This window comes from Musca autumnalis, unplaced genomic scaffold (assembly GCF_047663935.1).
Source record: "Musca autumnalis isolate F117 unplaced genomic scaffold, ASM4766393v1 scaffold_4, whole genome shotgun sequence".
NCBI classification, from domain to species: domain Eukaryota; kingdom Metazoa; phylum Arthropoda; class Insecta; order Diptera; family Muscidae; genus Musca; species Musca autumnalis.
Window position 1 is genome coordinate 93,828,247 of NW_027411977.1, and position 26,108 is coordinate 93,854,354.

Sequence of the window (26,108 nt, forward strand, 5' to 3'; positions counted from 1 at the left end):
AATTGTGAACAACAAGGACTGAGCGTATTTGCAAGGCCTACAGAAGGTCAGCCATTTAGAGTACTGTTAACAACATTTGACAACAAACATAATAGATTTTAAATTATTGTGATTTTAGTTTCTTTGTATTTTAAATCACAATAATGTTTTTGACATCAAACATAATAATCAGCTGGGCTTATTCGCCGACCTTATGTAGACCTTGGGTACTTGCATATTCTGTCAGAATTTCTATAAATGAATATGCAACTGGTTGAACTGTTGATTTGATTTCTTTAGATCATTATATTTTGTTGTTGTTGTAATTCTTAACGAATTTGGTCATTATCTATAAAAAGATTACAGATTTACACTTCTAATAAAACCAAATCTATTATTTTAATACGTATTATATTTTAAAATTTGTACCCAAAAATTGCTTCTAATGTCATTCGTTTTCATTCTTTAAACCATTCAATGTAAACATGAAATGAGATTGAATCTAAAATGAGTTTTATTGATCGTTATATAAAAACTAAAAAAAATATGAGAAAAACGGTTTCATAACATTTAAATTGATATACATATATTTGTTTGAACATTTCGTTAAAGAGTTTTACTTTGCCCATTGGGTTGTACTGTGTAATTGGCAAATTTGTTAGTTGAAAAAGGTTCAAGTGGAAACCTTTTTCTATTGAAAAAAAACCCTAAATACTAAAAACACATGTATGTAATAATTAATATATAATTTAATATAAACAGAAATACTTTAATTTCACCAAAAAATTTGTTAAATCTTTAGATAAATCTATTAACCAAACAATTTGTATTTGGTAATGCGAAGCCCTTTGTGTGGAGGCTTCCCAAAGAAATTACTTTTGTATGGCTTTTAGGATTTCATAGAGAATGACGTCCTATTCAAATATGTATGTATTTTGAAAAGCCAATAAGTTGTTGTAATGTATTCCATTTTAAATGGAAACAGTAAAAAATGAAATATGTTTTTATAAACTTGTTAGTTTTAAAAATTAATATCTAAATACATATGTATCAAAACTTAATATTGTTGTCACGAGATTTTAAGTATATAACACAAAATTAATTAATAATGTATGTAAATGTGTGTGTGTGTCGAAAAAAAAAACAAAAATTGAAAAAAATGAATAAATCAAAAGTTCAACCTGAACATGTATCTTTTACACATGTATGCTGTGTTTTTTATTTCTTTTGTATACTGAAGGTGAGTATGTATGTATGTGTATGTGGCCACAACAATGAACAGGTGAAGTTTTTTCATCGCTTGGACCATAAATGCATGCGGCCTTTAGAGCATTTTCGTTAAAATTGGCAAACCAATCGCCAAAAAAGTTCGTATAGAATGTTACTGAATCAAATGAAAAAATGGGGGGTAGGCCTTTTATTTACTTTTTTTCGTGCAGGAAAGTGACAAAATATTGCGAGAACCAATCGGTTGATCTTTTTGAGAGTTATCGTTCACTCCAGCCAGAAAGATAGATAGATGGACAGACATGGCCAAATTGACTCTAAATTATCTGATATTGATTTCGTTCATACATACTGGGGGTCTAAAACCATTATTTCGATGAAGCAACAAAATGTATACTTCTACATATTCTTCTTCTGAATTGTGCCAACAGTATTTCGTAGTTTTGTGCTTTACTAAATGAAACATGGCTGAGGCTATAAAAATAATCCTTTCTTTCAGTAAACTGTTTTTATCCTCAGCTCAGGCTAACGTAGTAACTGTTTTTTAGACTCTACATATGTTTGGAAAAAATCTGTTTGGAGTTTATTTAACCTTGTACGTCCGTCTGTTTAAACTTCATAAAAATATTTCAGTTGCACACTCGTACATTGTTCATCGAAAATGTATCTAAATGTATCAGAAATAAAAATGATACATGTTTGCTTTTTACCTGTGTATTTTTGACGTTTTGAAAGACGTAGCTTCGCAGTTGTTTACAACGGCGTTAAGAAACATAATACTTCGCAATTTTTCAGTCATTTGTAAAGCAACCGACGATACGGAATTCCGATACTATTTTTGTACATCCTAATATTTTTACCAAATCGATTATCGATAGCAATTATCGTTGAGTGGAGTTGTCAGATGTCAAAATTACTTTATGTATGGCAACCTTCAACTGAAGTTGCGAATCTCAGTTGACGAACCGGCTATTTTTCAGCAACCAGTTATTTGCAGTTGCAGTGAATATTTTCGAAGAAACAAGAAGTAAAATTGAAAGGAAACAAGTAAAAAAGTATCAGTCAGCTTTACCGACAGAGATATACCCTCAGCCTGTGTATATTGAAACAATTTTTTCCCAAAAACGTATGTATTTAGGGGGTTTTAAACATTTTTGATGTATGAACCGATAAAAATGTTCATTAGGATTAAAGATCAAAAGTTTTGCAGAGGAGATACTTAAAGGAATGGATCGACATTGATCATTATGGAAGTGGATCTCCAGCCACTATATATGGTGCCATAGGGGGTTTTGCACTCTTCGGGCTGTTTGCTCAAGAAGTATGGATTGTATAATTGAGGCAGCGAATGCAAGTTGCTTCAACAAAAATCAAAGTGATTCGATTGCAGGTCTTAAAGTAAACTTATCCGAAATTTTATGTGGGAGTTACCGGATGGAGTGGACAAATATAGTCCATATTTAAACCTGATCAATATCTGGTAGATATATTAGGATTTGGACCAATTCGGCCACTCCCTTCAAGAGTTACAGTACGAACAATTTTTCCGAACATTTTTGAGCTTTTGTGGGGGAGGTACCTGAGGGAGTGGACCGATATGGCTCATCTTCTAACTTAAACTATGTTTAGACAAAATACTACTAAGGCCAAATTTTGGACCGAATCAGCGGATCCGTTCAAGAGTTATCATGAGCTCCATCCACCTCACACGGTGTCATAGGGGTTTTTTGTAACTTTCAGGCTATTTTCTCAAGAAGTGTGGACTTGCCCCTGATGAAACTTGTACCGTCGTATGGGGTGGCAGTGAATACAAGATCTTACAACAAAAATCAAAGCGATTCGGGAGGAGGTCCTAAACTGAACTTTTCCGAAATTTTGTGTGGGAGGTACCCGAAGGAGTGAACCAATTGAGTTCTGGTAGACATTTCACGATTTGCAAAGTATGGACCAAATCGGTTACTCCCTTCAAGAGTTATCGTACGTACAAAATTTCCGAACATTTTCGAACTTCTGTGGGGGAATGCCGAAAGGAGTGGACCGATATAACCCATCTTCGAACTTAAACTAAGTTAGAACAAAATATTACGAAAGCCAAATTTTGGTTCGAAACGGTTGATCCGTTCGAGAGTTATCGTGCGCTCCAACCAGACAGACGGACGGACATTGCTCAATCGACACTTGGGGTCTAAAACCATTATTTCGATGAGGCACATTTTGCCCTATGACAGTGTATATATCCTCGTTAGCATAAATGCTGAGGGTATAAAAACATTTTCTTAACAATTGTTGATTATTTGCATGATTAATTAATTTTGTGCATCGAAAATATGGTGAAAATAACAATAAAACAACAGTTTGAAATATTGATTGATAAATTGAGTGAAAATCCAATGTGCACATGGGTTCCATCTATATAGCCGAAAACATCAGAGAATTTCGTTTTTGAATAATAATGATTTTTGTTTTGCCTTCTTTCCTCCTTCACAATTTCGAAACGATCTAATTTTGGCGCAATTTGTCCTCTATCAAGTGGACAACTTCCTTCAATACGTTCGACAATATATCGCTCATTTACTCAAAGAGTGACACATCTCAAAAAATCCAGTTTCGAGAAAAACGCGTTTTAAGTTGCGATTGAAATTTGAATAACTAATTGGACTAATTGGACCATATTTTACAAACAGGTAGCCAGATATCACTGCTAAATTTCTGTGCAAGATCAAACATGATTTGAAGTGTTTAGTGCTTCATAAACTCAAAAAACATTTTTGTTGAATTATGCCAAACTCTTAAGGCCTGCGTACATAAGCTGCTCTGCCTGATTGCCTTGCTTTGCTGCTTCAATAAAAAATAAAAGAACAAAGAAGGCCGACCCAATTTCCAACTGATGGCAACCCAGTTCGAAATTTCGTCTTTATTCTATTATTTTTATTACGTCAGAAATGAAGCAGCAAAGCAAGGCAATCAGGCAGAGCAGCTTATGTACGCAGGCCTTTAGTAAATGAGCTGTAACTCGTTGAGTTTTAGAGATATCAATATGAAATTTTGACACAAGATAAAATAAAAGACGTAGAAATAGAAATTACTAACTCAGAAAACGCATTTTTTGAGTTATGCCACTCTTTGAGTAAATGAGCGATATGGTCTGTTCCTTTACTTGTGAAAGTGGTAAAACCGGCAAAAGTAGCAAAAGTTGTAAACTGCTCCCATATGAATTGTATGGTGTCTGAAGTAAAGGTACGCTTTTCGAGTAAAAAGTGGTAAAACTTGAAGATTCTTGCACGTAAAGGAACAGAGCTATAGATTGAGCAAGGCAATTGTTATCATTGTCATGGGACTTTTGGAAACTTCCCTGCGCAAAAAATCTCAACGCAGCGCATACTTTCAAAAGTGGGGGCACTGCTGTTGATCTGTAATTTACTTTGAAGTCATCCTTTAACGTTTCCACAATGTAAACTAAGGCATCCTTTTCAATCGAAAATACGCCTTAAACCTAAAATAATTTATGATTATACAGATCTTTCCAACATGAGCTTCAACTTACAGTGCAGATGGCAATTCCAATAAATTGGACTTGTCCCTCAAATTTCTTCTAATACCCAGCAAAATAAATTGGAAGTAGTGCAATGTGGACTAGTTCTGTCACGGCATGTTTTGATGCAGTTCAACCGGAGTCGTGAAAAAGGCACTCCAGTCCTCACATTTTAACCGCATTTGGATGCAATCCAAAGCATCACATCCACTTGTCACATTTGAACAACATCCGGATGCAGTTCAGCGCAGTCGTGAAAAAGGCACTCCAATTCCTCACAATTTAACAGCATCCGGATGCAGTCCCAACGGAGTCGTGAAAAAGGCACTCCGTTCGCTACATATTATTAGCAGTTGTTAGAGATCCCTACATGTACATACATAAATCAGTTTGTACATCTCTACAGGCAGCGGCATACATTTTCCAATAAGAGATAAGCGTATTAACATTTTCAAACATTTGTTAATACAAACTAAATAATATTTCATTTGTGAACATTTTTCCGGTAACTCAAGATAAGAAAATTTCCGAATGGAGTGCTGTTAGAGTACATGTCGAAATCTTAACTGGTGATGGGAAGACAACCCATTTAGCAAATGAAGCAAAAACAGTTCAGCTTGGAACAAATGGAGAGCGAGGAAACACGCATATTTGCAATTGAATTCAATGGAGAATTTTTATAATTTGTGTTAATGTAATAAAGTTCTTAATATTTTTGTTTTACACAAATAATGCATTTTGTTCTGGCATATTTTGTAATGGCTTGCTCAATTTCCGCAGAATGCCTGTATCAAAACACGTGCTTTGGACTGCCTCCTATTCTACCCCAAAGGGTTAGTTAAAATGCAATGCCAAAGGGTCAGTTGAAATGCAGTGCCAGAGGGTCAGTTAAAATGCAGTGCCAAAGGGTCAGTTAAAATGCAGTGCAATGGAGTGCCTCTTTCCGTAGTCAGGCTCTTGTAAAAATCATGAGTGAAAATGCATAATTTGATGCACTTCCAGATCACTTGTACATATCATTTAACTGCCTCTTTGGAAGCAAACTTTTTGCTGGGTAGATATCATGTCCTGTACATTTTCTTCATCATCAAAAAATAATTCCACTGAAGTTATCATTTTAAAATAGTTTTTTTTGCGAATTGTGCATTTTGCATTAATAGAGTTCACAAGTTTGAAAAACCACTGATCGAGAAGACGTTTATCGACAAGCCAGTTGGGTTGACATCAATAATACAACATTTCATATCAGTTGTGCTGACAATTGACAACGCAATTCAAGTTTAGTGGCAATGCATAATAGACCCCTTAGTTTAAGTTTGAAGATGGACCTTATTGGTACGTTGTAATATGTCTTTCAGCGGTATTTTTTCAGTACCGATCTTCTATGTGCAAAGTGGACATGACCTAAATAGCATATTAAATTCTGTATGATTTCTATAAAAAATGAACAAACGTTCGTCTCTCTTGCTGCAGGGCCGCACGATCACTCTCGAACGGGGTAACAGACTTGGTCCACATTTTTCGAATTTTCCACTCCTTCCTTCCACACAAAACTTAAGAGTATTTCGCAAAATACAGTTTATGGACAACGGTACAATCGGCTGTAAATTTCCTAAGGACACCAAGTGTAGTGGCTGGAGCGCGCAAAACTTTCGAACGGAGTATGACAGTCGGTTCCACTCCTTCGGGTACATCTACCTCAAAACTTCACACGATTTTGCCGTAATGCTGTTCAATGTCATTTTGAGGATCGTTTTGTATTTTTTGCTGCAAACAGTCCTTGTGGTCCCAATTAAAACAGTGCAATTATATTCTACTTTGTGCCAGTAATTAGAATGGATAGTGCGCACTAGAACTCTTTAAATGAGTAACTGATATAGTCCTACCTTCGATTTTCTAATATTCTTCCTTATGTCCAAAGATGCACCAAATCATACCACTCCTTTTGACGGCCGCAAACCCAGCATCTGCTGCTACAATAACAAAAACTCCGACTGGTACCTCCCACAAAAAGTCTACCCAAGTCGTTTCTAAATTCTACCGCAGGTTAACCCATTGATTTCCTAACTCACCTACATTCAAGTATTTAAGTGCTGTTTACTAGTCTGTCGACTAGGTTTAGTTCGGGTCATGATGCAATAAAAATGAACCTTGGGTTGGGTATTAGTATATAAAATATCAGTGAATCATAATATATAGGTACTTGACTTCTTTTATTCATTTATTACACTAAATTATTTTCTTTATATGCCTTCAAGACAACATTCACATTTCATTTTTACAAAATTACTCCTTCTTCTTTTCAGTATCAATAGTCTCCGAAGCTGGCAAAGCTTTACGGAAATTGGGGAATTGTTCCCAAGGGGCAGACAAATCGAATTTTCTAAATTCTTGAGCCAACTCTAGAGGCTCACAGACGACACGTTTTTTCTCATCATCATAACGCAACTGCAAAGGTAAATATATGTAATATAAAGCAGAAAAATTCAACAATTGTTCAAACATTGTGCTTTACCTCAACGTAACCAGACAAGGGGAAATCACGACGTTGTGGATGACCTTCGAAACCGTAGTCGGTAAGGATGCGACGCAAATCTGGATGATTGGCAAAGAACACGCCATACATATCGTAGATTTCACGTTCATACCAGTTGGCTGCTTTGAAGACCTCATTGCACGAGTCCAATGGTGTCAACTCGTCAGTGTAGGTTTTAACACGAATGCGAGAATTATAACGCAATGACAAAATATTGTAAATAACTTCGAAACGGTATTTACGACTGGGCACATCCATGCCAGCAATATCAACCAAATTAGCAAATTGTGCCTGGTGATGGTCCTTTAAAAACTGCAAGACTGGTACTACGCCCTCTGGGGCAATCAGCACCTCTAGTTCATCACCGGAGGTCAATTGAACTTTTTGCACATACTTGGGCAAACATTCTGCAACATAACGTCCAAAATCGGACAAATGGCTGCGTGTGGTCTCATTTGGTTTGCGAATAGTGGCTATAAAAACAGTAGTATACTTCGTTAGCATATCATTAATTCCGACTTAGTGGAAACAAGTATCTTAATAATCTTACGTTTGTTCTCTTTAGCATCGCTCGCTGTACTGGCTAAACGCAAAGCACCAACATTTGATGCGGTCGACACAACACCTGCTGGAAACCAATACGTTTATATATTTGTCATGTTATTATGCACCCTAAAGAGGAAAATATTTACCATTTTTGGCAACCACTTGGGAAGCCAATCTGAGGCCAACGTTTCTGATTAATCCAGCCATTTAAATCCTGGAGATATCCTGAACCGTGCACAATTTTTCTAATTTGACAGTTTATGTAATACAGCAACTGTCAAATTTCTTTTAGTGTTGCTAAACGTCAAAACAACATATGTTTTTCGGAGTTATTCGGATTAAAGAATATTAATAGGGTTCACCAGGTTTAATATCTTGTAAACATTTGCTCTGTTCCAGAACCTGCAAGAAGCTACTATTTTTTACTACGATAACATTTTTTCCTTTATGTTATCGGGAAAAATAGTAAAAGTTAGTAGATTCTTGCAGTACTGGAACAGACCAAGAGCTGGCAAAAAATTGATGGCAATAACGATAGTATTATTTATTGCTCTGTTCCAGAACCTGCAAGAATCTACTATTTTTTACTACGATACCATTTTTTCCTTTGTGTTATCGGAAAAAATAGTAAAAATTAGTAGATTCTTGCAGTTCTGGAACATACCATATTTTTTAAAAATTCAATATCGATAGATAGTTTTGTTTATCGATATTATCGGATAAAAATCCCTTACCTTTCTTTAAAGCCACACGCTGAAACTTGCATACGAAACTTTCCCATTATTTTGGCGTTCATAGGTCGAGTTTCCCAATACAGTAATTTCATACAATCACTTTGTCCCGGGCCACACTAGAGTAATTTCAATGATATTTGGACATGAAACTTTGCATTTTTTGGGAAAAATGCATAATTTCAAGAAACTAGTGTACACGGTTTCGTGTGTTCTGCAATTTTGCTTTGTTGCAATATTCGTATGAAAGAAACAGACCGTTTTATTTTACATTTTCTTTTACTTTCATGTCAAAATTTCAGTGAAATTACTCTTAGTGTGGCCCGGGACTTTAGTATGTCCCGGTCCACACTAGCGTGAATTTCATTAAAAAAATTTCATGAAATTAGGTGTTCTTAAATCGAATTAATTTTATGAAATTACTGTATTGGGGAACTCGGTCTTGTCGATTTGAGAAAAAAGTCCGTAGTCACACGAACAAATTTTTCGGAAAAGTAATTGTACCCAGCAAAAAGTTTCCAGCATTGTACTGTACACTTGCAGTGATTCAAAGTGTACAGTACATTTGCCGTTGGAGTACATCTTTTCCTATGAATTGCTTCCACAGCACACAGCTAGGATGCACTCCATTTTCGATCCAAATTACAGGTTAAGATGCATTGCTTTGGATTGAATTTATATTCATTCTTCGGATTGCATTTTTAATCAATCCAAAGATGCAGTAAAAATGCAAGCTATTGCGAAATATCCCAGAATAAATAAAATGCATTTATTATTTGTTTTAAACAAGAATACAGAGAACTTTATTAAACACAAATTAAAAAAGTATACATTAAATTCAATCATCAATTCATTTGAGTTTACTTTCTCCATTCTACAATTAATCCAAGCGCATCTGATTTTGCTTCATCATACTAAAGGTTTTTTATGTTTAATCAATCCAAAGATGCAGTAAAAATGCAAGCTATTGCGAAATATCCCAGAATAAATAAAATGCATTTATTATTTGTTTTAAACAAGAATACAGAGAACTTTATTAAACACAAATTAAAAAAGTATACATTAAATTCAATCATCAATTCATTTGAGTTTACTTTCTCCATTCTACAATTAATCCAAGCGCATCTGATTTTGCTTCATCATACTAAAGGTTTTTTATGTTGAATTCCCATCACTAGTTCAGCTTTCGACATGGACTCCAACTGCACTTCACTCCATTAACAATTTCCGTCTCGTGAATTACAGCAAAAATGTTCGCAACTTCAGTTCTTATTTCTTTATTTTATAACAAACTCTCCGAAATGCATACACTCTGGAACAAATGTCAAAGTCGGCGCGTCAGCGAATCAGAAGCCGACACACATGTTGCACATTTTTGCTCGCTCAAATTTGTCGTGTAAAAAGTTTATAAAGAGAAAGCTATTCAGCGCCATTTTTGTTCAAAGAGAAGTGAACATTTTGCAACTTTTTTGGTGTACGGGAACGCATTTCGGGGGAAAATGTGCAAAATGTGTTAAATGTGTAAAAACTTTCTTTCTTCATAGAACAAGAATCCAGCCCCTGGAAGCAATTTTTAAGAGAGTGAGAGTGGTGAGGGAGCGAAAATGGCTTTCTCTTCTACCACAGGCTACCAGCAAAATTTCTGCAGGTAAAAAATGGCAGAACTGATTTTTCGACTTTTGTTTGACGATTATTTCACAATGAAAAAGAAAATGAACGAAAAACAGAAGAAAAAGTCGAACGCTGACAAAACTAAATTAAAAACTGTGAAATAAAAGACGAAAATTGATTTTTTTATGTTTCTTTTTGACATTGCTGCCAGATCTACCATTTTTCCGTCCCTTTACTTTTCTGGTAAAAATGTTCATGAGCATGGTAGAACAAGAAAAGGTAGCAGCAATACCCAGCAGACTGAACTGGGTTGTAACGTTAGTGTCAAATTCCATACGACATTTTATATATTTATTTCTATGTTCGATGTATATTAGGGACATATATTTTTTGAAGAAAAAAATTATTCATCTGAAATAAAAACAATTTCCCATAAAGACTCCTTCATATCATTGACATGTAACCTCCTCCAGGTCCGAACGACATGTCGCACACTAAAACACCACTTATAGAGGCGGTACAATTGTTACGGCTGTAACGTTTTCGAATAAGTTTCCACTATGGCAAATGGCCAACTTATTGTTTTTGGCAGAAGAATTATAATAAAACACAAACTTTGCCCTCGATTGAAATGAAACCAAACTCTTTGGCCTTTCGTTCTTTTACAAAGTCTGTTTATTTCGATTGTACGCTAGTTTGTACATCTGTTTGTTTCATGTTATTTGGTTTGTCGGTTTGGTTGGTTGGTGATGTTTTATTATCTAAAATAAATGAAATTGAAATGACAATGTAAATTAAATAAATTAAATGAAATTACAAAGTAAATTAAATGAAATGATTGCGTAATCAAATATGGTACAAAGGTTGATCTTACTTAATTCTTTCTCTCTTGGCGGTTTCTCCTGGAATGACTTAAAGGAGCCATTGTGAGAAAAGAAATACCAAACGATAATATATCGTTTATCTATTACAAATTACTGAACACATCTTTTAAAACGATAACAAACATATTATAGAGCGTTTACACTATTAAAATAAAATCGATCTTAATAAAATAGATCATACAAAACAAATTGTACGTTATACAAAAAAACATAAATTTTATAAAAATCATAAAAGCGAACGTTAATAAATTTAAATTTCAAATTAACGGAAAAAGTCTTCTAAGTTCATAACATCCCGCCGCCCGTGAATCGATCGGGAGATTCACCACTAACATCCAGGACTGCTAACTTTGATGCTGGACGACGTAACTTGCCTGCCGATGTTTTCACCACTGCCGAACGAACTTGACCATCAGCCGCTGTACATACTTCCACCACCACACCTCGCTTCCATTCACCACGGGCCACATTACTATCACATACAACAACAACATCTCCAACTTTAATCGGTGGTACAGGATGAAACCACTTTGTCCGCCTTACTAGATCTGGAAGATATTCCTGTATCCATCGTTTCCAAAACGTTTGCTTCATTTGTTGTAATATGTGCCACTGCTTCCGTAGACAGATGTTTTCATTTACTGTTGGTGTTTGAATAAAATTAGGACCACCCACCAAAAAATGGTTTGGGGTAAGAGGCTCACTGTCTTCGCTCTCAATTGGTAAATGCGTCAATGGACGAGAATTTACTAAATTTTCTGCTTCGATGAGTAAACTATTTAACGTCTCCACTTGAGGAGATTTTTCTTTCAGGGTGAAAGTCAAAACGTTTTTTACAGCACGCACCATCCTCTCCCATGCTCCGCCAGCTGAGGGGTCCGCTGGATTATTAAATACCCACTCTATGCCACGACGTGTACATTCGTCGCCAATTTTACAAGAATCAAAAACGAAGTTTTCTTTACTTGCTCCAATAAAGTTGGTACCTCTGTCGCTCCTAATACGCACAGGAACTCCTCTTCTATTTATAAAATTTCTTAGGCAAAGAATGACAGCATCTGTTGATAAATCTTTCGCAAGCTCGAGATGAATTGCTCTCGTAGTTAGGCACGTGAATAGTGCGACCCATCTCTTTTCACTACGTCTGCCCAATGAAATTGTATATGGGCCAATAAAATCAACTCCGGTATACGAGAATGCTCTCACAAATGGTATGACACGATCTTCGGGAAGTTGACCCATTAAAGGAGGCCTTGGAACAGCGCTACGATTTTTACAAAGTTGACAATTTTTCTTTGAACTTCTTACCAGTTGTCTTAACGAAGGCATCCAAAATTTGGTCCGAATAGTTGCACAAATGGATTCCTGATTTTGGTGAAGAAAATCTTCTTGGTACTGTTTGACAATCAATTTTGTGATCAAATTATTTCTTGGCATGATTATTGGCTTTCTAGTGGAAGGTCCAACGCAGGTTGCATTATTAATGCGTCCGGAAATTCTTATTAAACCATCATCACCTAAACACGGATTTAATTCAAATATTGGGCTCTTTTTGGAAATACGGCGACCCATTTTTAAAGCTAGGATTTCATTTTTAAATTCTTCTTCTTGTGCCCGTTTACACCAGTATATTTCAGCATTTTTAATCTCCTGAGGAATTAAATACGGCTTCAAATTTAAAGAAGTTTCGCCTTCAAAAGAAATACTCCTTTTAAAATTATTAATTGCTCTGTATAACCAAGCTGTTTTGCGCAGCAAGCTGTAATATTTGGTTTTCTCATCATATGGAAACAGACAATCACTCACCGTAGTAGTTGCTATGAATTTTGTTCGTATTTCAGGATCTTTTTCAAATTGCTTAATATCCTCTGGAAGAAGTGGCCAATTAACTGGATCCATTTTTAAAAAATCTGGTCCCTTTAACCATCTCGAAACCTTACCGGAAAATTGACAAGGTCTCGTCGCATCGTCGGCTGGATTTTGTGACCCGGGAATCCATCTCCATTCTTCCACTTTTGAATATTCTAAAATTTCTGCAACACGATGTGAAACAAATTGTTTATAAATTCTGCAGTCAGATTGGATCCATCTGACAACAGTCTTCGAGTCTGACCAGAATGTTATTTTATTGGGCTTTATATCATGACTGGCTACTATCGCTTCCTTCAATCGCACTCCCAAAACAGCAGACTGGAGTTCAAGCCTGGGTATTGACAGGGGCCTTAATGGTGCACATTTTACCTTTCCGGCTACAAATTTAATTTCCACCTGGTCTCCACCTGTGATCCGCCAATAACAAACAGCAGAAAAAGCAACTTCACTAGCATCGACGAATACATGGAGATCAATTTTTGTGTCTGGACTTGTGAAATTTGCAGCATAACACCTTGGAATTTCAATATACTTAACATTCTGCAACTCAGTGAACCACTCATACCATCTGCGATATATTTCAGTTGGAATTGGCGCATTCCAATCTATATTAAATCTCCATAATTCTTGTAAGATGAGTTTTGATCGAATTACAATGTTGGCTATAAACCCAAATGGATCAAAAATGGACATGGTCACACTCAGCACCTCGCTTTTCGTTGGAATTCGTTCACCGTCTCGAACTGCAGAAGAAAGCTTTGAAAATTTTAAATTAAAATAAAAGGAATCAGTTTTAGGTAACCAGAACAGTCCTAAAACCTTCTCACCCATACTTTCGCCAACACAAAAATTTTTAAATTCCATTTTATCTTCATCTCCATCCGGCACAAGCGACTCCAAAAGATCCACTGAATTAGATATAAAGCCTCGAAGTTCAAAATTTGCTTCTTTATGTATTCGAATAACACTTCTGGTGACAGATAACGCTTCAGCCATTGTGTCAAAACTGTCAACAAAATCATCGACATAATGACAGTCCACAATGGCCTTATATGCTCTTGCTTCAGAATCAAAATAATTTTCAGCGTTCAAATTTTTGACATATTGTGCACTACAGGGTGAACAGGCTGATCCAAAAATCATTGCACTCATAATATAAATATCCGGTGCCCTCGTACTGTCACCTCCTCGCCATAAAAACCTTTGTGCTGTTTGGTCTTGATCTCGAATTTTAACTCTATGGAACATTTCACGTATGTCTCCACATATACCAATTTTACCTTGACGAAATTTAAACAAAATAGAAAGAAGTGGCTTCGGTTGATATTTACAGGGACCTTTCATTAGTCTCGAGTTGAAAGACTCTCCATCGATGTTTGCTGCAGCATCAAAAACCAATCTGCGCTTACTATTTTTGTTTACATTCGTCACTACAAAATGTGGTAGGTACCAGGTGCGTTCATTCACAATAGAGGCTTCATCTGCATTCATTTTTCTGGCGTACCCCTTCGAGATATATTCATCAATTTTCTCATTATACCATTTAGCTAGTGATTCATCTTTTTTCATTTTTGTTTCAATGCCTTGAAGTCGTCTGAGCGCCACAGAATACGTATCCTTAAATTCATAATCGTCTTTCCTCCATAAAAGACCAGTTTCATATTGGTTACCAATTTTCACAGTTGTATTTTTAAGGATAGCTTCTGCTCTTTTGTCTTCCTCAGACTCGACTGGCAAAACAGGTTTCATACCAAATCCTTCAATTGAAAAATATTCAGCTACTTGCTTCTGAATATCATTATAGTCGCTGACGTCAATCACACAAACCATGTTATCAGCTGATTCTTCATTGGAGCCAAATGCAATGTTGCCCAAAAGTGTTTGGTGCACAGAAAAGTTTTCATCGAGATCCATTACGTTTTGTGGTCGAACCAATCTAATGTGGGGTAATCCAATTAACAGCTTAGGGGTCACATCAAAATAATCATCAATAAAAATATTTTCTAAAATAGAAAAACGTTTTTTAAAATCGGCAATATTTAGAGATTTTTTTGGTAATTTTAAATGGTTAGTAGTTCTAACATTTCTCATCTGCAAATACTCTCCATTCTTACTCGCGATTTCCACATCAATTCGCATAGACATTTCAGTTGATTTTTTGCCACCAATCCAGCCTAGTGACAAATTACTATAAGGTCCACACAATCCAATCTGCTTGGCAACCTTTTCTTCCAGCAAAGAAATTTTTGACCCATCGTCAATAAATGCAATTATGTTTATGTAGCCTTTAGGTCCTCTCAATCTCACAGGTAAGTATTTAAATAGCGTTTTCTTGTTTACATATTCATCCACTATTGTTGTTACAGATGATGTGGCATTTTTACTGTCTCCCACTGATGCTCGCTTTTCACCATTACCCATATTATTATTTGCATTTATATTGTTGTTGTTTTTGCCAGCTTCATGCAATAAACGGTTGTGGTATTTTTGGCAACCACCCACTGAACACTGCTGGCGATTACTACATTTTTGGGAAATGTGATCAGTTTTTAAACATGTAAAACACAATCGTTTTTCTTTTACCAATTTCCACCTGTCAGCTGTGGAATAATTTTTAAATTTGCTGCAATAATAGATTAAATGTTTTTCTCCACAAACAACGCACAAATTCTTCCTGTTGACATCCGTTGTTATGGCAAAAGACTGTTTCACTTTTGGATTTTTATTCTGCATAACATCAGCTTTTGTAGAATCAGATTCCGTGGCAAAAGAAACGTATGTGGCAACCTCTTGCAGCCATGTACTAAACTGGCGTATTGTTGGGTATTGCCCCAAATTATTCAATGAAAATCTTGCCCATTCTTCACGTTTAGATAGAGGCAGCTTGTTGACCAATTCTTCAAGCAACGTTAAATTACACAAATGCGGAGTTGCCCCTGCATTTTCCAAAAAAACGGTAAGATTCGACACCATTGTACTGTAATTTACTATTTCCGACATTTTCTTACCAGAAATTGTGGGAAATGATCGTACCTTGGCTATTTGGGATCGAATCATTATCTGCGGGCGTCCAAAATGAAATTCCAACGTTGACATCACCTGATCTACACATTCAGGGTGAATTAAATAAGCCTCCACTTTTGCCTTAGCTTCTCCTTTTAGGGCTTTTTGCAACCGCGTTAAATTTTCCAGCTTTGAATAATTGTACATACGTGTTGTTTCTCTATATGAAACGGCAAACATGGGCCACTGTTCAGGTTGTCCATTAAATTCTGGTAGGTCGTGTAATTTGCGGATTGAATTTTGCACACTCGTCTGCGTAATTTGTTGCGGCACTTGCAATAAACAATTGTTGACATTACCGGCATTTTGAGTTGCAGCGAAAGTCGACGTTTGTGGCTGTGAGTATGATGACGGCATCGTTGTATTCTGTTGCTGTGATTGTTGTAACTGCGGCTCATAATTATTTGTTTTTTCACTGAAATTATTTTGTTGTGATTGCAGCACCACATTCGGCTGTGTTGATGTTTTTATTATTGTTGACGGCGATACTGTCAATCTCTGTGATGGTTGATCGTTTGACGTTGAATTAGGTACACCACTAAACAAATGCGTGGCGTATGACGGGTAGGATACCATTGGCGCTTCTGATAAAAGTGACGGCGGCAAATTATATGAAGCACTCTGTGGTGTGGAAAACGGCACGTAATGCAATTGTTGTTGTGTTGGTGCATACGATGGTGGACAGTATGTTTGTTGTTGCACAAGCGGCTGTGGAAAAAGGGGGGTTATGTATTGAGCAGAGTTTATGTTTTGACTAAACATATGCTGATGGTCGATACTTAACTTTTGTGTCGTCGGCGTATACGGCACATCCATAGTTCTGCTGGGCATCGACGCAACACTGTAATACATTGTAGTAGACGGCGCAGCTACTACATTGTGATGAAAAGTTGGCGGTTGTGATACAGCAACACTTGTCGTTGTATTGGCGGCATTTATGTACATCTGCAATGATGATTTTAAAGCACGAATTTCTTCTTTCAGGCTTTCTATGTTTTCGCCTGCGGTATTTTGTTGTTGCTCCACTATTGTTTTTTCGAATTCACTCTCAGACGATGATGCTGACGCAGTGACTTCTGCAGGCAGCAGCTTTTTTGTATTCTCATTACCTTGAGACATCTTCTCTTGCAGTCGTTGGCTACGACGTATCATACACTTGTTCCAGGAGAATTAATTAATGCAAATATTAATTAAATAATAAAAATAATGTTACGGCTGTAACGTTTTCGAATAAGTTTCCACTATGGCAAATGGCCAACTTATTGTTTTTGGCAGAAGAATTATAATAAAACACAAACTTTGCCCTCGATTGAAATGAAACCAAACTCTTTGGCCTTTCGTTCTATTACAAAGTCTGTTTATTTCGATTGTACGCTAGTTTGTACATCTGTTTGTTTCATGTTATTTGGTTTGTCGGTTTGGTTGGTTGGTGATGTTTTATTATCTAAAATAAATGAAATTGAAATGACAATGTAAATTAAATAAATTAAATGAAATTACAAAGTAAATTAAATGAAATGATTGCGTAATCAAATATGGTACAAAGGTTGATCTTACTTAATTCTTTCTCTCTTGGCGGTTTCTCCTGGAATGACTTAAAGGAGCCATTGTGAGAAAAGAAATACCAAACGATAATATATCGTTTATCTATTACAAATTACTGAACACATCTTTTAAAACGATAACAAACATATTATAGAGCGTTTACACTATTAAAATAAAATCGATCTTAATAAAATAGACCATACAAAACAAATTGTACGTTATACAAAAAAACATAAATTTTATAAAAATCATAAAAGCGAACGTTAATAAATTTAAATTTCAAATTAACGGAAAAAGTCTTCTAAGTTCATAACAACAATATTTGTCAATATGTGTGGTATTTTGTTAAACTTGAAAATAATAAAGCCCTAATAAACATGTGCTTCTTGTTTTCAAAAACAAAAGATTAAAACAGCTTCTCTTTTTTCAATGAATTACGAGCGACCCCAAACATTTTTGCAAGAATTCTACTTCCTGCGTGATATTGTGCATTTAGTGGAATGATATGGAAACATTCAAACTGAAAATCTAACGAGTTTTCATTTATGTTTTTCAAAATATTCAATCAAATGTGAAAAATTATTAGTTTTTTAAATTCCAATAATTTATAGACATTTCCTTATTTTGTTTACATTTATATTTGACACTAACGTTCCAAACAAAAACAAATTCCTTTGTGGTTGTTGTTCGAGCTGTATTTGTTGTAGTATTAACTTTACCTTGTATTTGTTCTACCATGGTTCATGAGAGAGCAATTTTGACACTTTTCTCTTTTACCACCCTTATACTATGTTTACATTTGCGAAATCCACTCGATTTCAACTGTCAATTCCATTGCTCAAACGTCATATGAAATCCAATCGGTTTCAGATGAGTTTTCATTTGACTTATACGCAAAGGAATTGACAGCTGAAACCGAGTGGATTTCGTAAATGTAAACATAGTATTACCATTAAAAAAGTAAAGGAACAAAGCTAAAAAAGTGTCAACTTTGGTAGTGCGCCAATCAACGAATACTAACGTTATTTACAAAAACTAAATATTTTCAGACGACTTGAGTTTCGTTCCAGTACTTTTTTAATGATAAAAGTGTCAAAAGAGCAAACTGTCGAAAATGAGTCCAATACACACATTTTTCCAAAATGTACGGGAACGAAAAAATGGCAGAAACGTCAAAAAATCTGGAACAAATGTCAAAGTCGGCGCGTCAGCGAATCAGAAGCAGACACACATGTTGCACATTTTTGCTCGCTCAAATTTGTCGTGTAAAAAGCTTCTAAAGAGAAAGCTATTCAGCGCCATTTTTGTTCAAAGAGAAGTGAACATTTTGCAACTTTTTTGGTGTACGGGAACGCATTTCGGGGAAAATGTGCAAAATGTGTTAAATGTGTAAAAACTTTATAGTTTTGGAACGAAGCTTTGATGTGTTTTTATTATTCTGCGCAAAAAAATTAAAATTTCGAAACTTCAAAAATAGGGTTTTGGCCAAAAATTTCCTGATTGAAACCTATGTGCGTTTTGAAGAAAAAAATTTGATATTTGTGTTATTTTACATTTGTTGCATATATATTGTTACGGAATTAGATTTAACTAATGTCCGTGTAGACGTTGTTTTATTCCCCGATACGATTTGTACCAAATAAAACAGGGTTCGTTTTAGATTACGTTTCTACAATGCTTTATTTACTTTATTACACTTATTCAGAACCGACTTTAATTACAAAGCACACAGCAAATCTCTAGTTAGCACGCAGCTCTTATTTAACCGATCTGTTCAGTTCAACGCTTAAAACACAACTCAACTCGTCATTGCCAGTTCCCCTGCATTTATATCCCAAAGTCTCCCTGTTCTAGAGTCCTCCAGAACACATATGGCAACATCTCGAATCTGTGCAGCGAACACACAGACGCACATTCGCACTAAGCGAACAACCATACTCACATACATACATGGGGGAATACAATTGGACGATAAGCACAGTAATGACGTAACAACAACAAACAAGTGCAAAGAAGTAACAAACTAAACAATAATTACATGATTATGGCAAAACAAAATAAAAGCACATTAATGAAAGGTAAAGTAACATCTAGAATAATGAAGAGAGTTCTACATGGTAGTTGTTGTTGCTTAAACTGCGTAATAAAAACTTTACGTTACAATTCAAATTTTTAAATTAACGGAAATTAAACTAAACTAACTTAAACCTATCAGTTACATTCGTAACATTGCCTCCCGCTTAAGCCTGTTCGTCCCGAATAGGCACAGTTCCCTCTCTGTGGTATGGGCATTGGTAACACTGCCTCCCGCTTAAGCCTGTTCCTCTTGACTAGACGCAGTTCTCGTTCCGTAGTGGTGGCAACCGATTTAGATGTACCCTCTACTGCGTCAGCTTTGGACTTCTGCTCTTCTGGAAGTTGCTTTCTCTCCAGGAATCTTGACGTTATACCTTCTTTCTTTGTGGTCACCTTCCTAAGTGCCACCTGGTCTTCATCGGACTTGTCCTTCCTTGTTGCACGGCCGCTTTTCGATGGACATTTCCTCGACGTACATCTTCGCTTTTTCCTCCTCGTTGCGAGATTTTTCCGCTTTCGTACTGGCCATTTTTCGGCGGCTTCCACCTTCAGCGTACGGACATCTACAGCGATTTCGTCAAATTCTGCACTTGGGCGACACATGCTTTTCTTCTCTTTGTAGCCCACATTAATCGGTATTTCCACATTGGACCAAGTCATCACACGGTGCTTTATGTCCAGGTTTATATCGAAGGCAATCATGAAGTCTACACCAAGTATGACTTCGTCCACAATTGGTCTGTTCCTTTACTTTAAAAAATGGTAACAGTGGCAAAAAATGGTAAAAGTGGTGAACTGGTCTCATATAAATTGTATGCGTGCTAAAGTAAAGGAACGCTTTGCAGGTTAAAAATGGTAAGAAATGGTAACCTCAGGCAGGTAAAGGAACAGAGCTAATATCGGCCACTATAAAATCGAAATTTACCGATTTTCTACCCATGCTCAGCCTTTGGTAGGCCTTTCCATGCACCGTTGTAGTCTCGCCTGTGGCCGTCCGCAATTTGACTCCATTTAACGGCAATACCTTCCCTTTTACCAAATCCGGTCTAATAATGGACTTTGTTGCACCGGTGTCCAATGTCAAGGTACGCAATACACCATTGACGAAGCCTTTCACCGTTAAGTTGTGGTTCTTCTGCTGGACTATGGCTATAGAAATTGTGGGACCATCGTTTTCATCATCTGCCAGCGGCGCTTCGTGATTGACGGAATTCACTTTTTTTGATTCACCTGATGTCTCATTTTTCGGATTCTTAGCCACAAGTTGGTCTTCGCTTTTCAAAGGCGGTGAGGCGGATCTGGTCCTTGGTCGTTGCAATCTGCATTCTCGTGCAATGTGTCCAGCTTTCCGACAGTTGTAGCAAGTCCTTCTCGTTTCTAACTTAAACCTATCAGTTACATTCGTAACAATATATTCTGTATATAAAAAGTGACAACCCATATGTAAAAAACATATAGAGTAAAGTACCCATTAATAGGACTTCTACACGGTATTTTTTATACATTTTTTTAGTCCCGGTCTACACTAGCGTGAATTTCATTAAAAATTTCATGAAATTAGGTGTTCTTAAATCGAATTTCCCACTACTGCAATTTTATGATTTTACTCTACCATGGAGGTCGATCTAGAGACGCATAATTTTATGCAATTTTTTCAATGAAATCACTCCAGTGTGGACCTGAACTTACTTACTAAATGTTGCTAAAACATTTTTTCAGCAACTTTTCCTTTACACATCTGTCAAAAATTGCAACATTAAGGCCTGTGTACATAAGCTGCCTTGCCTGCTTACCTTGCTTACTTCTGATAAAAGAATAAAAAAGAAAAGGGCAACCCAGTTCGAAATTTCCTCGGCCTTCTTTATTCTTTTATTTTTATTATGTCAAAAATGAAGCAGGAAAGCAAAGCAATCAGGCAGAGCAGCTTATGTACGCAGGCCTTTAGTAATAATTATTACTAATTATCACGTAAAAAAATCTGAAATTTTTTTGAATTTTGTACACATGGGAGTACATATGCATTTTTTACAACAAAAGAAACACCGCTGTTTAGTTTGTTCACAATATAAATAACAAAACGAAATAAAATATAAAATTTTGCTGTGCAGAAGGAAATACATATGGACAAAAAACTGTGACAATTGCTTTGCATAACATACAGTTTGTCAAGTAAATGTTTTCGAAACAAGAAAACTAACATTTTTCTGTATTAATTTATGAAAAAATTACTGATAATTGTGATAAAAATGTCGGGTTTTTTGCAAAAATTAGTTGGACGACTTATTTAAGACAAGATAGGATGTATGAATAAAAAATTAACCCACATAGTCCAACAAAAAATAACGAAAACCAATAACTACATGTAATGCAAGTTGTCAAATAAATGTTTTCGAAATGTAATGGAGGTTCCAATATACCCCATATTTTCGGTAAATACTTGAAAATCAGGACAATTTATGAATTTTATTTTTATCAGGGAGTAACTACTAACAAGTATCAACAATATTAGGCATCGAATATCCGTAATAGGAGGGTTACCATATGGACCAAGGGAGTACCAAGTCATATTGCATGTAAACAGGGTCTTGTAGGTTTTAAACCGGGAATATCTGGAAACTAAGACGTTTTATGAGTTTCTTTAGTTCGCTAGTATGGATTGTCATCAACTAAAATAAATATTACCTTCAGAATAATTAAATCAGGAAGGTTGCCAGATGTACGAAAAAGGTACCATGTTATATAAACAGTAAACGAGACCACCTGTGTCTCAAAACCGGGCACCGAAGTTTGTTGTTTCACTTAATATTAATTAAGAGATAATAACATTTCACGAAACTATCGGAAATATCACAGTAAGAGACTAATATTGCTTAGAAATGTATGGGGTACAGATTTCGACAATTTTCAGAATTGCCTACTACGACCTATTGGACTAATTTCGTGTACTCTGCAGTACTACTGTAGCATATTTTTTAAGGGAGAAATAATGCTGACGGCAAAATAATGCTTCAATGTTAACATGGAATCCAAAAAACTTAGAGAATTCCTCTGAACTGGCTCTAAACAGTTGACATCGGATGTCCATTATAAAATCAGTATAGACAGACAATATCTTGCATATGTATTTCTAAGCGATATTTGTATTTTTACGTCATATTTTGGTTTGTTTTAGGGAATTGCCTCATCCATTAATTCAATTTGAGTTAAATAAACAAATCTTAAGCCCTGGTTATGGATTCAGGTGGTCTCATTTACTGTTTATATAACCTGGTACCTTTTTCGTACATCTGGCAACCCTCCTGATTTAATTATTCTGAAGGTAATATTTGTTTTAGTTGATGGCAATCCATCCTAGTGAACTAAAGAAACTCATAAAACGTCTTAGTTTTCAGATATTCCCGGTTTAAAACCTACAGGACCCTGTTTACATGTAATATGACCTGGTACTCCCTTGGTCCATATGATAACCCTCCTAGTACGGATATTCGATGCCTAATATTGTTGATACTTTTTAGTAGTTACTCCCTGTTAAAAATAAAATTCATAAATTGTCCTGATTTTCAACCTCCATTACATTTCGAAAACATTTATTTGACAACTTGCATTACATGTAGTTATTGGTTTTCGTTATTTTTTGTTGGACTACATGGGTTAATTTTTTATTTATACATCCTATCATGTCTTAAATAAGTCGTCCAACTAATTTTTGCAAAAAACCCGACATTTTTATCAAAATTATCAGTAATTTTTTCATAAATTAATACAGAAAAATGTTAGTTTTCTTGGTTCGAAAACAATTACTTGACAAACTGTATATAAAATATACCGTGTGGATTACATACGACAGCACATGTAAAGGCAAACAAATGTGTTCATTTATTGATTGTCAGAAAATGAGAAATTGTAAATTTATAGATCCCTACATGTTCATTAATTATTTTACAGAACCCTAGTACCGACCCAATTCCACTTCGCTTCGCTTTGGAACAAAAAAAAAACGAAAAGAAATTAAAACAAAACAAATCTTGAAAACAACAATACACAATTAATCCTAGATCATAAAACAAGACTCCCAGTAACAATGAACCATCTTAAGTGGATGGGCCACTCGGCCACAATATTAGATATACATAAGGGATTGCGCGAAGACTTACAAAGCTGTGAAGTGACTATAGTGGCTGGAGGTAGTTCTGTAAAGGCCCATCGATTTGTCTTGTCGTCTTGCAGCGATTTATTAAGGAACCTCCTGAGCGACGTTCCATTGCAGCAAGAATGTTGCATTATGCTACCCGATATCAAGGGCTATCTGTTGGAAAATGTGCTTTCGTTTGTGTATTTAGGAGAATGTTCACTATCATCATCGAACCTCTCTGAATTTCTAGAAGCTATAAATGTTTTGGGCATTAAAAGTGCCATCAGTTTTGAGTGTCATACAAATGCTATGCTGGCACAAAGTCAAAACATCAACAATAATAATGCTATGACATCAAACGCATCTGTTGGGGTAGGCAGACATGTTAGTGCGAGTGTCGCAACTCATGGACCTGACACAGTTACCATACAACACGAAGAATTAATTGAAACTCACACAGTACTACAGACTAACAATCAAACAACTTTGGCATCAAATGGAAACAATGTTACATCCTCGAATGGACAAACTAGGGAGCTGGAATTTCTGGACGTATACCCCCAAGAGCCGCAGCATAAAATCACATATTCAATTGAACATGTCCCCGGTTCTACTAGCGGAAATGAATATATTTTAACAGAAAATTCGGGTACTTTTACATTGACCCATAACCACAAATTGGAATCTAGGTCTAGCTCAGAATCGACCACCATGGAAGTGAACGAAGAAGACGCTTGTGAAACGCACATAATTGAGGAATACAGTAGCGGAGATGAACCCTTAATACATATCGGAGGAACAGATGTGGCAGCAACTAATGTTTCCACGGCCACACAAACCAACAATCAAACTCCATCCACCATTACTACGACATCTATTATCGAAATTAAACCCAAGTCCTCGATAAAATCCACTAAGGGAAAAAGTCACACAACATCCGGTGTTATTCCGAAGCTAGATCAGGGAAATCACAACGACATTGAAACGGTGGAGGCTCAAAACACCGATGATGCTATGTCGTCTATGCTGCATTCAAGTTCCGAAGGCAATTATACTTTGCTAAAGGATACTAGTGCAAATGAATCGATAAGTTCAGACAATCAAAAATCTGAGTCAAACTATGACATGAATAGTTCTTCGGAGTTAACTGCGGCTGATTTGGCCTATCAAGCCATGATCAACGAAGGTATGTCTCTGCCAAAAGCCGCTGTTAAATTTAATGTATCCAAAACCGAACTTTGGAGAAGAGTTCGCAGTACAGGTGTAGAAAGCCTTCCAAAAATCCCCAAGTTACAAAACGACAAAGTGGATGTCATTGAGTTGGCTAGTCAAGCCGTAATAAATGAAGGCCTATCTCTGCAAAAAGCTGCAATACGATTTGACATTTCGAAAACCGTGTTGTGGAGACGGGTTCGCAAACATCCCCAATACATGAAAACTACTCGAGAGAATCCAATAATTTCCAAGGCCTACGAGCGCCTAAAAACCGGAGAATCGCTTAAGAGCATATCACAAGATCTAGATATACCGATGTCAACCTTGCACCGACATAAAGTGCGTTTGTCCAATTCCGGTCAATTACCAGACTTTGTTAGCTGTCGAAAGCGTGACAGTGTTTCAAAAGATGACTTGAAAATGAAACTGGCTAAAGCTGTATATGCCTGTATACACGAGGGCATGTCTCAAAACCATGCCGCCAATCTATATGAAATTTCGAAGAGCACTTTATGGCGTCATTTGCAACGTAGAGTTGCCGAAGCAGAAGGAGCAGAGAATCCAGAGGGAGCTCTCGATTCAGAGGATATTATTAAGGAAGAAGTTATTTTATCTTAATTTCAAAGAGTACTGGCTGCTACTTGTCTCAGAATCTACTTCATAAGTAGAAACATCTCGTCGGCAAGAAACATACATACATTTATATGTGTATCTATGTAATTGTATATATTTGCCACTGAGTATTATAACTGTAGATATAATGTACAAAAATAAGGAAATAAGATATTGCAATAATTGTATAAGTTTTACTAGTTAATTAAGCCTCGGTATTTGATGAAATTAAAAACACTAAATATTCATAAAAATACATAAAAATCAAATGCATTTTTTATTCGACATTCTTGGTAGGTATCTATATTCCAAAATTTAAAAGAAAAAGAGGTCCGCTAATACGGAGTTCATGTAATTATTGAAAGCACATGGATATTCCAAATTCCAATGGCTTTGTATGTCGGTACGAATGTTTTTTGTCACACAGTGCTTTGAGGACTGTATTCCTTTCACTTTCTGGTTTATATAGGTGGCGATAAGTGGAGGAGATTATCGAATTATTTTTGGATCATTGGCTGTGGACATACGCCTGTCCCTGATGAATATT

At 36.0% G+C, this 26,108-nt stretch overlaps 3 protein-coding genes across 7 annotated transcripts; 1 reads left to right on the forward strand and 2 right to left on the reverse strand.

The window, feature by feature from the left end:
• Positions 1-6,932: 6,932 nt before the first annotated feature.
• On the reverse strand, positions 6,933-8,126 carry ND-30 (NADH:ubiquinone oxidoreductase core subunit S3). Of its 2 annotated transcripts, none has more exons than XM_073982071.1 (4): positions 7,967-8,126; positions 7,825-7,902; positions 7,254-7,747; positions 6,933-7,186 (listed from the first exon to the last, which is right to left on the reverse strand). In XM_073982071.1, the coding sequence occupies exons 1-4, from the start codon at positions 8,025-8,027 to the stop codon at positions 7,025-7,027; spliced, it is 795 nt and encodes a 264-aa protein (XP_073838172.1). In that variant the 5' UTR covers positions 8,028-8,126; the 3' UTR covers positions 6,933-7,024. The 2 variants fall into 2 exon arrangements, with proteins under 2 accessions (XP_073838172.1, XP_073838174.1); XM_073982073.1 differs by having other exon boundaries at positions 7,825-7,899; positions 7,967-8,123.
• Positions 8,127-10,807: 2,681 nt separating this feature from the next.
• LOC141401690 (uncharacterized) lies at positions 10,808-17,573 on the reverse strand. Of its 4 annotated transcripts, none has more exons than XM_073982052.1 (3): positions 17,539-17,573; positions 15,033-17,425; positions 10,808-14,921 (listed from the first exon to the last, which is right to left on the reverse strand). In XM_073982052.1, the coding sequence occupies exons 2-3, from the start codon at positions 17,131-17,133 to the stop codon at positions 11,332-11,334; spliced, it is 5,691 nt and encodes a 1,896-aa protein (XP_073838153.1). In that variant the 5' UTR covers positions 17,134-17,425; positions 17,539-17,573; the 3' UTR covers positions 10,808-11,331. The 4 variants fall into 4 exon arrangements, with proteins under 4 accessions (XP_073838153.1, XP_073838152.1, XP_073838156.1 ...); XM_073982053.1 differs by having other exon boundaries at positions 14,757-14,921; positions 15,001-17,425; XM_073982051.1 differs by having other exon boundaries at positions 10,808-17,425.
• Positions 17,574-23,540: 5,967 nt separating this feature from the next.
• On the forward strand, positions 23,541-25,825 carry LOC141401692 (uncharacterized). Its single transcript, XM_073982069.1, has one exon. It carries the CDS (start codon positions 23,684-23,686, stop codon positions 25,565-25,567), a length of 1,884 nt encoding a protein of 627 aa, XP_073838170.1. The 5' UTR covers positions 23,541-23,683; the 3' UTR covers positions 25,568-25,825.
• Positions 25,826-26,108: the final 283 nt, after the last annotated feature.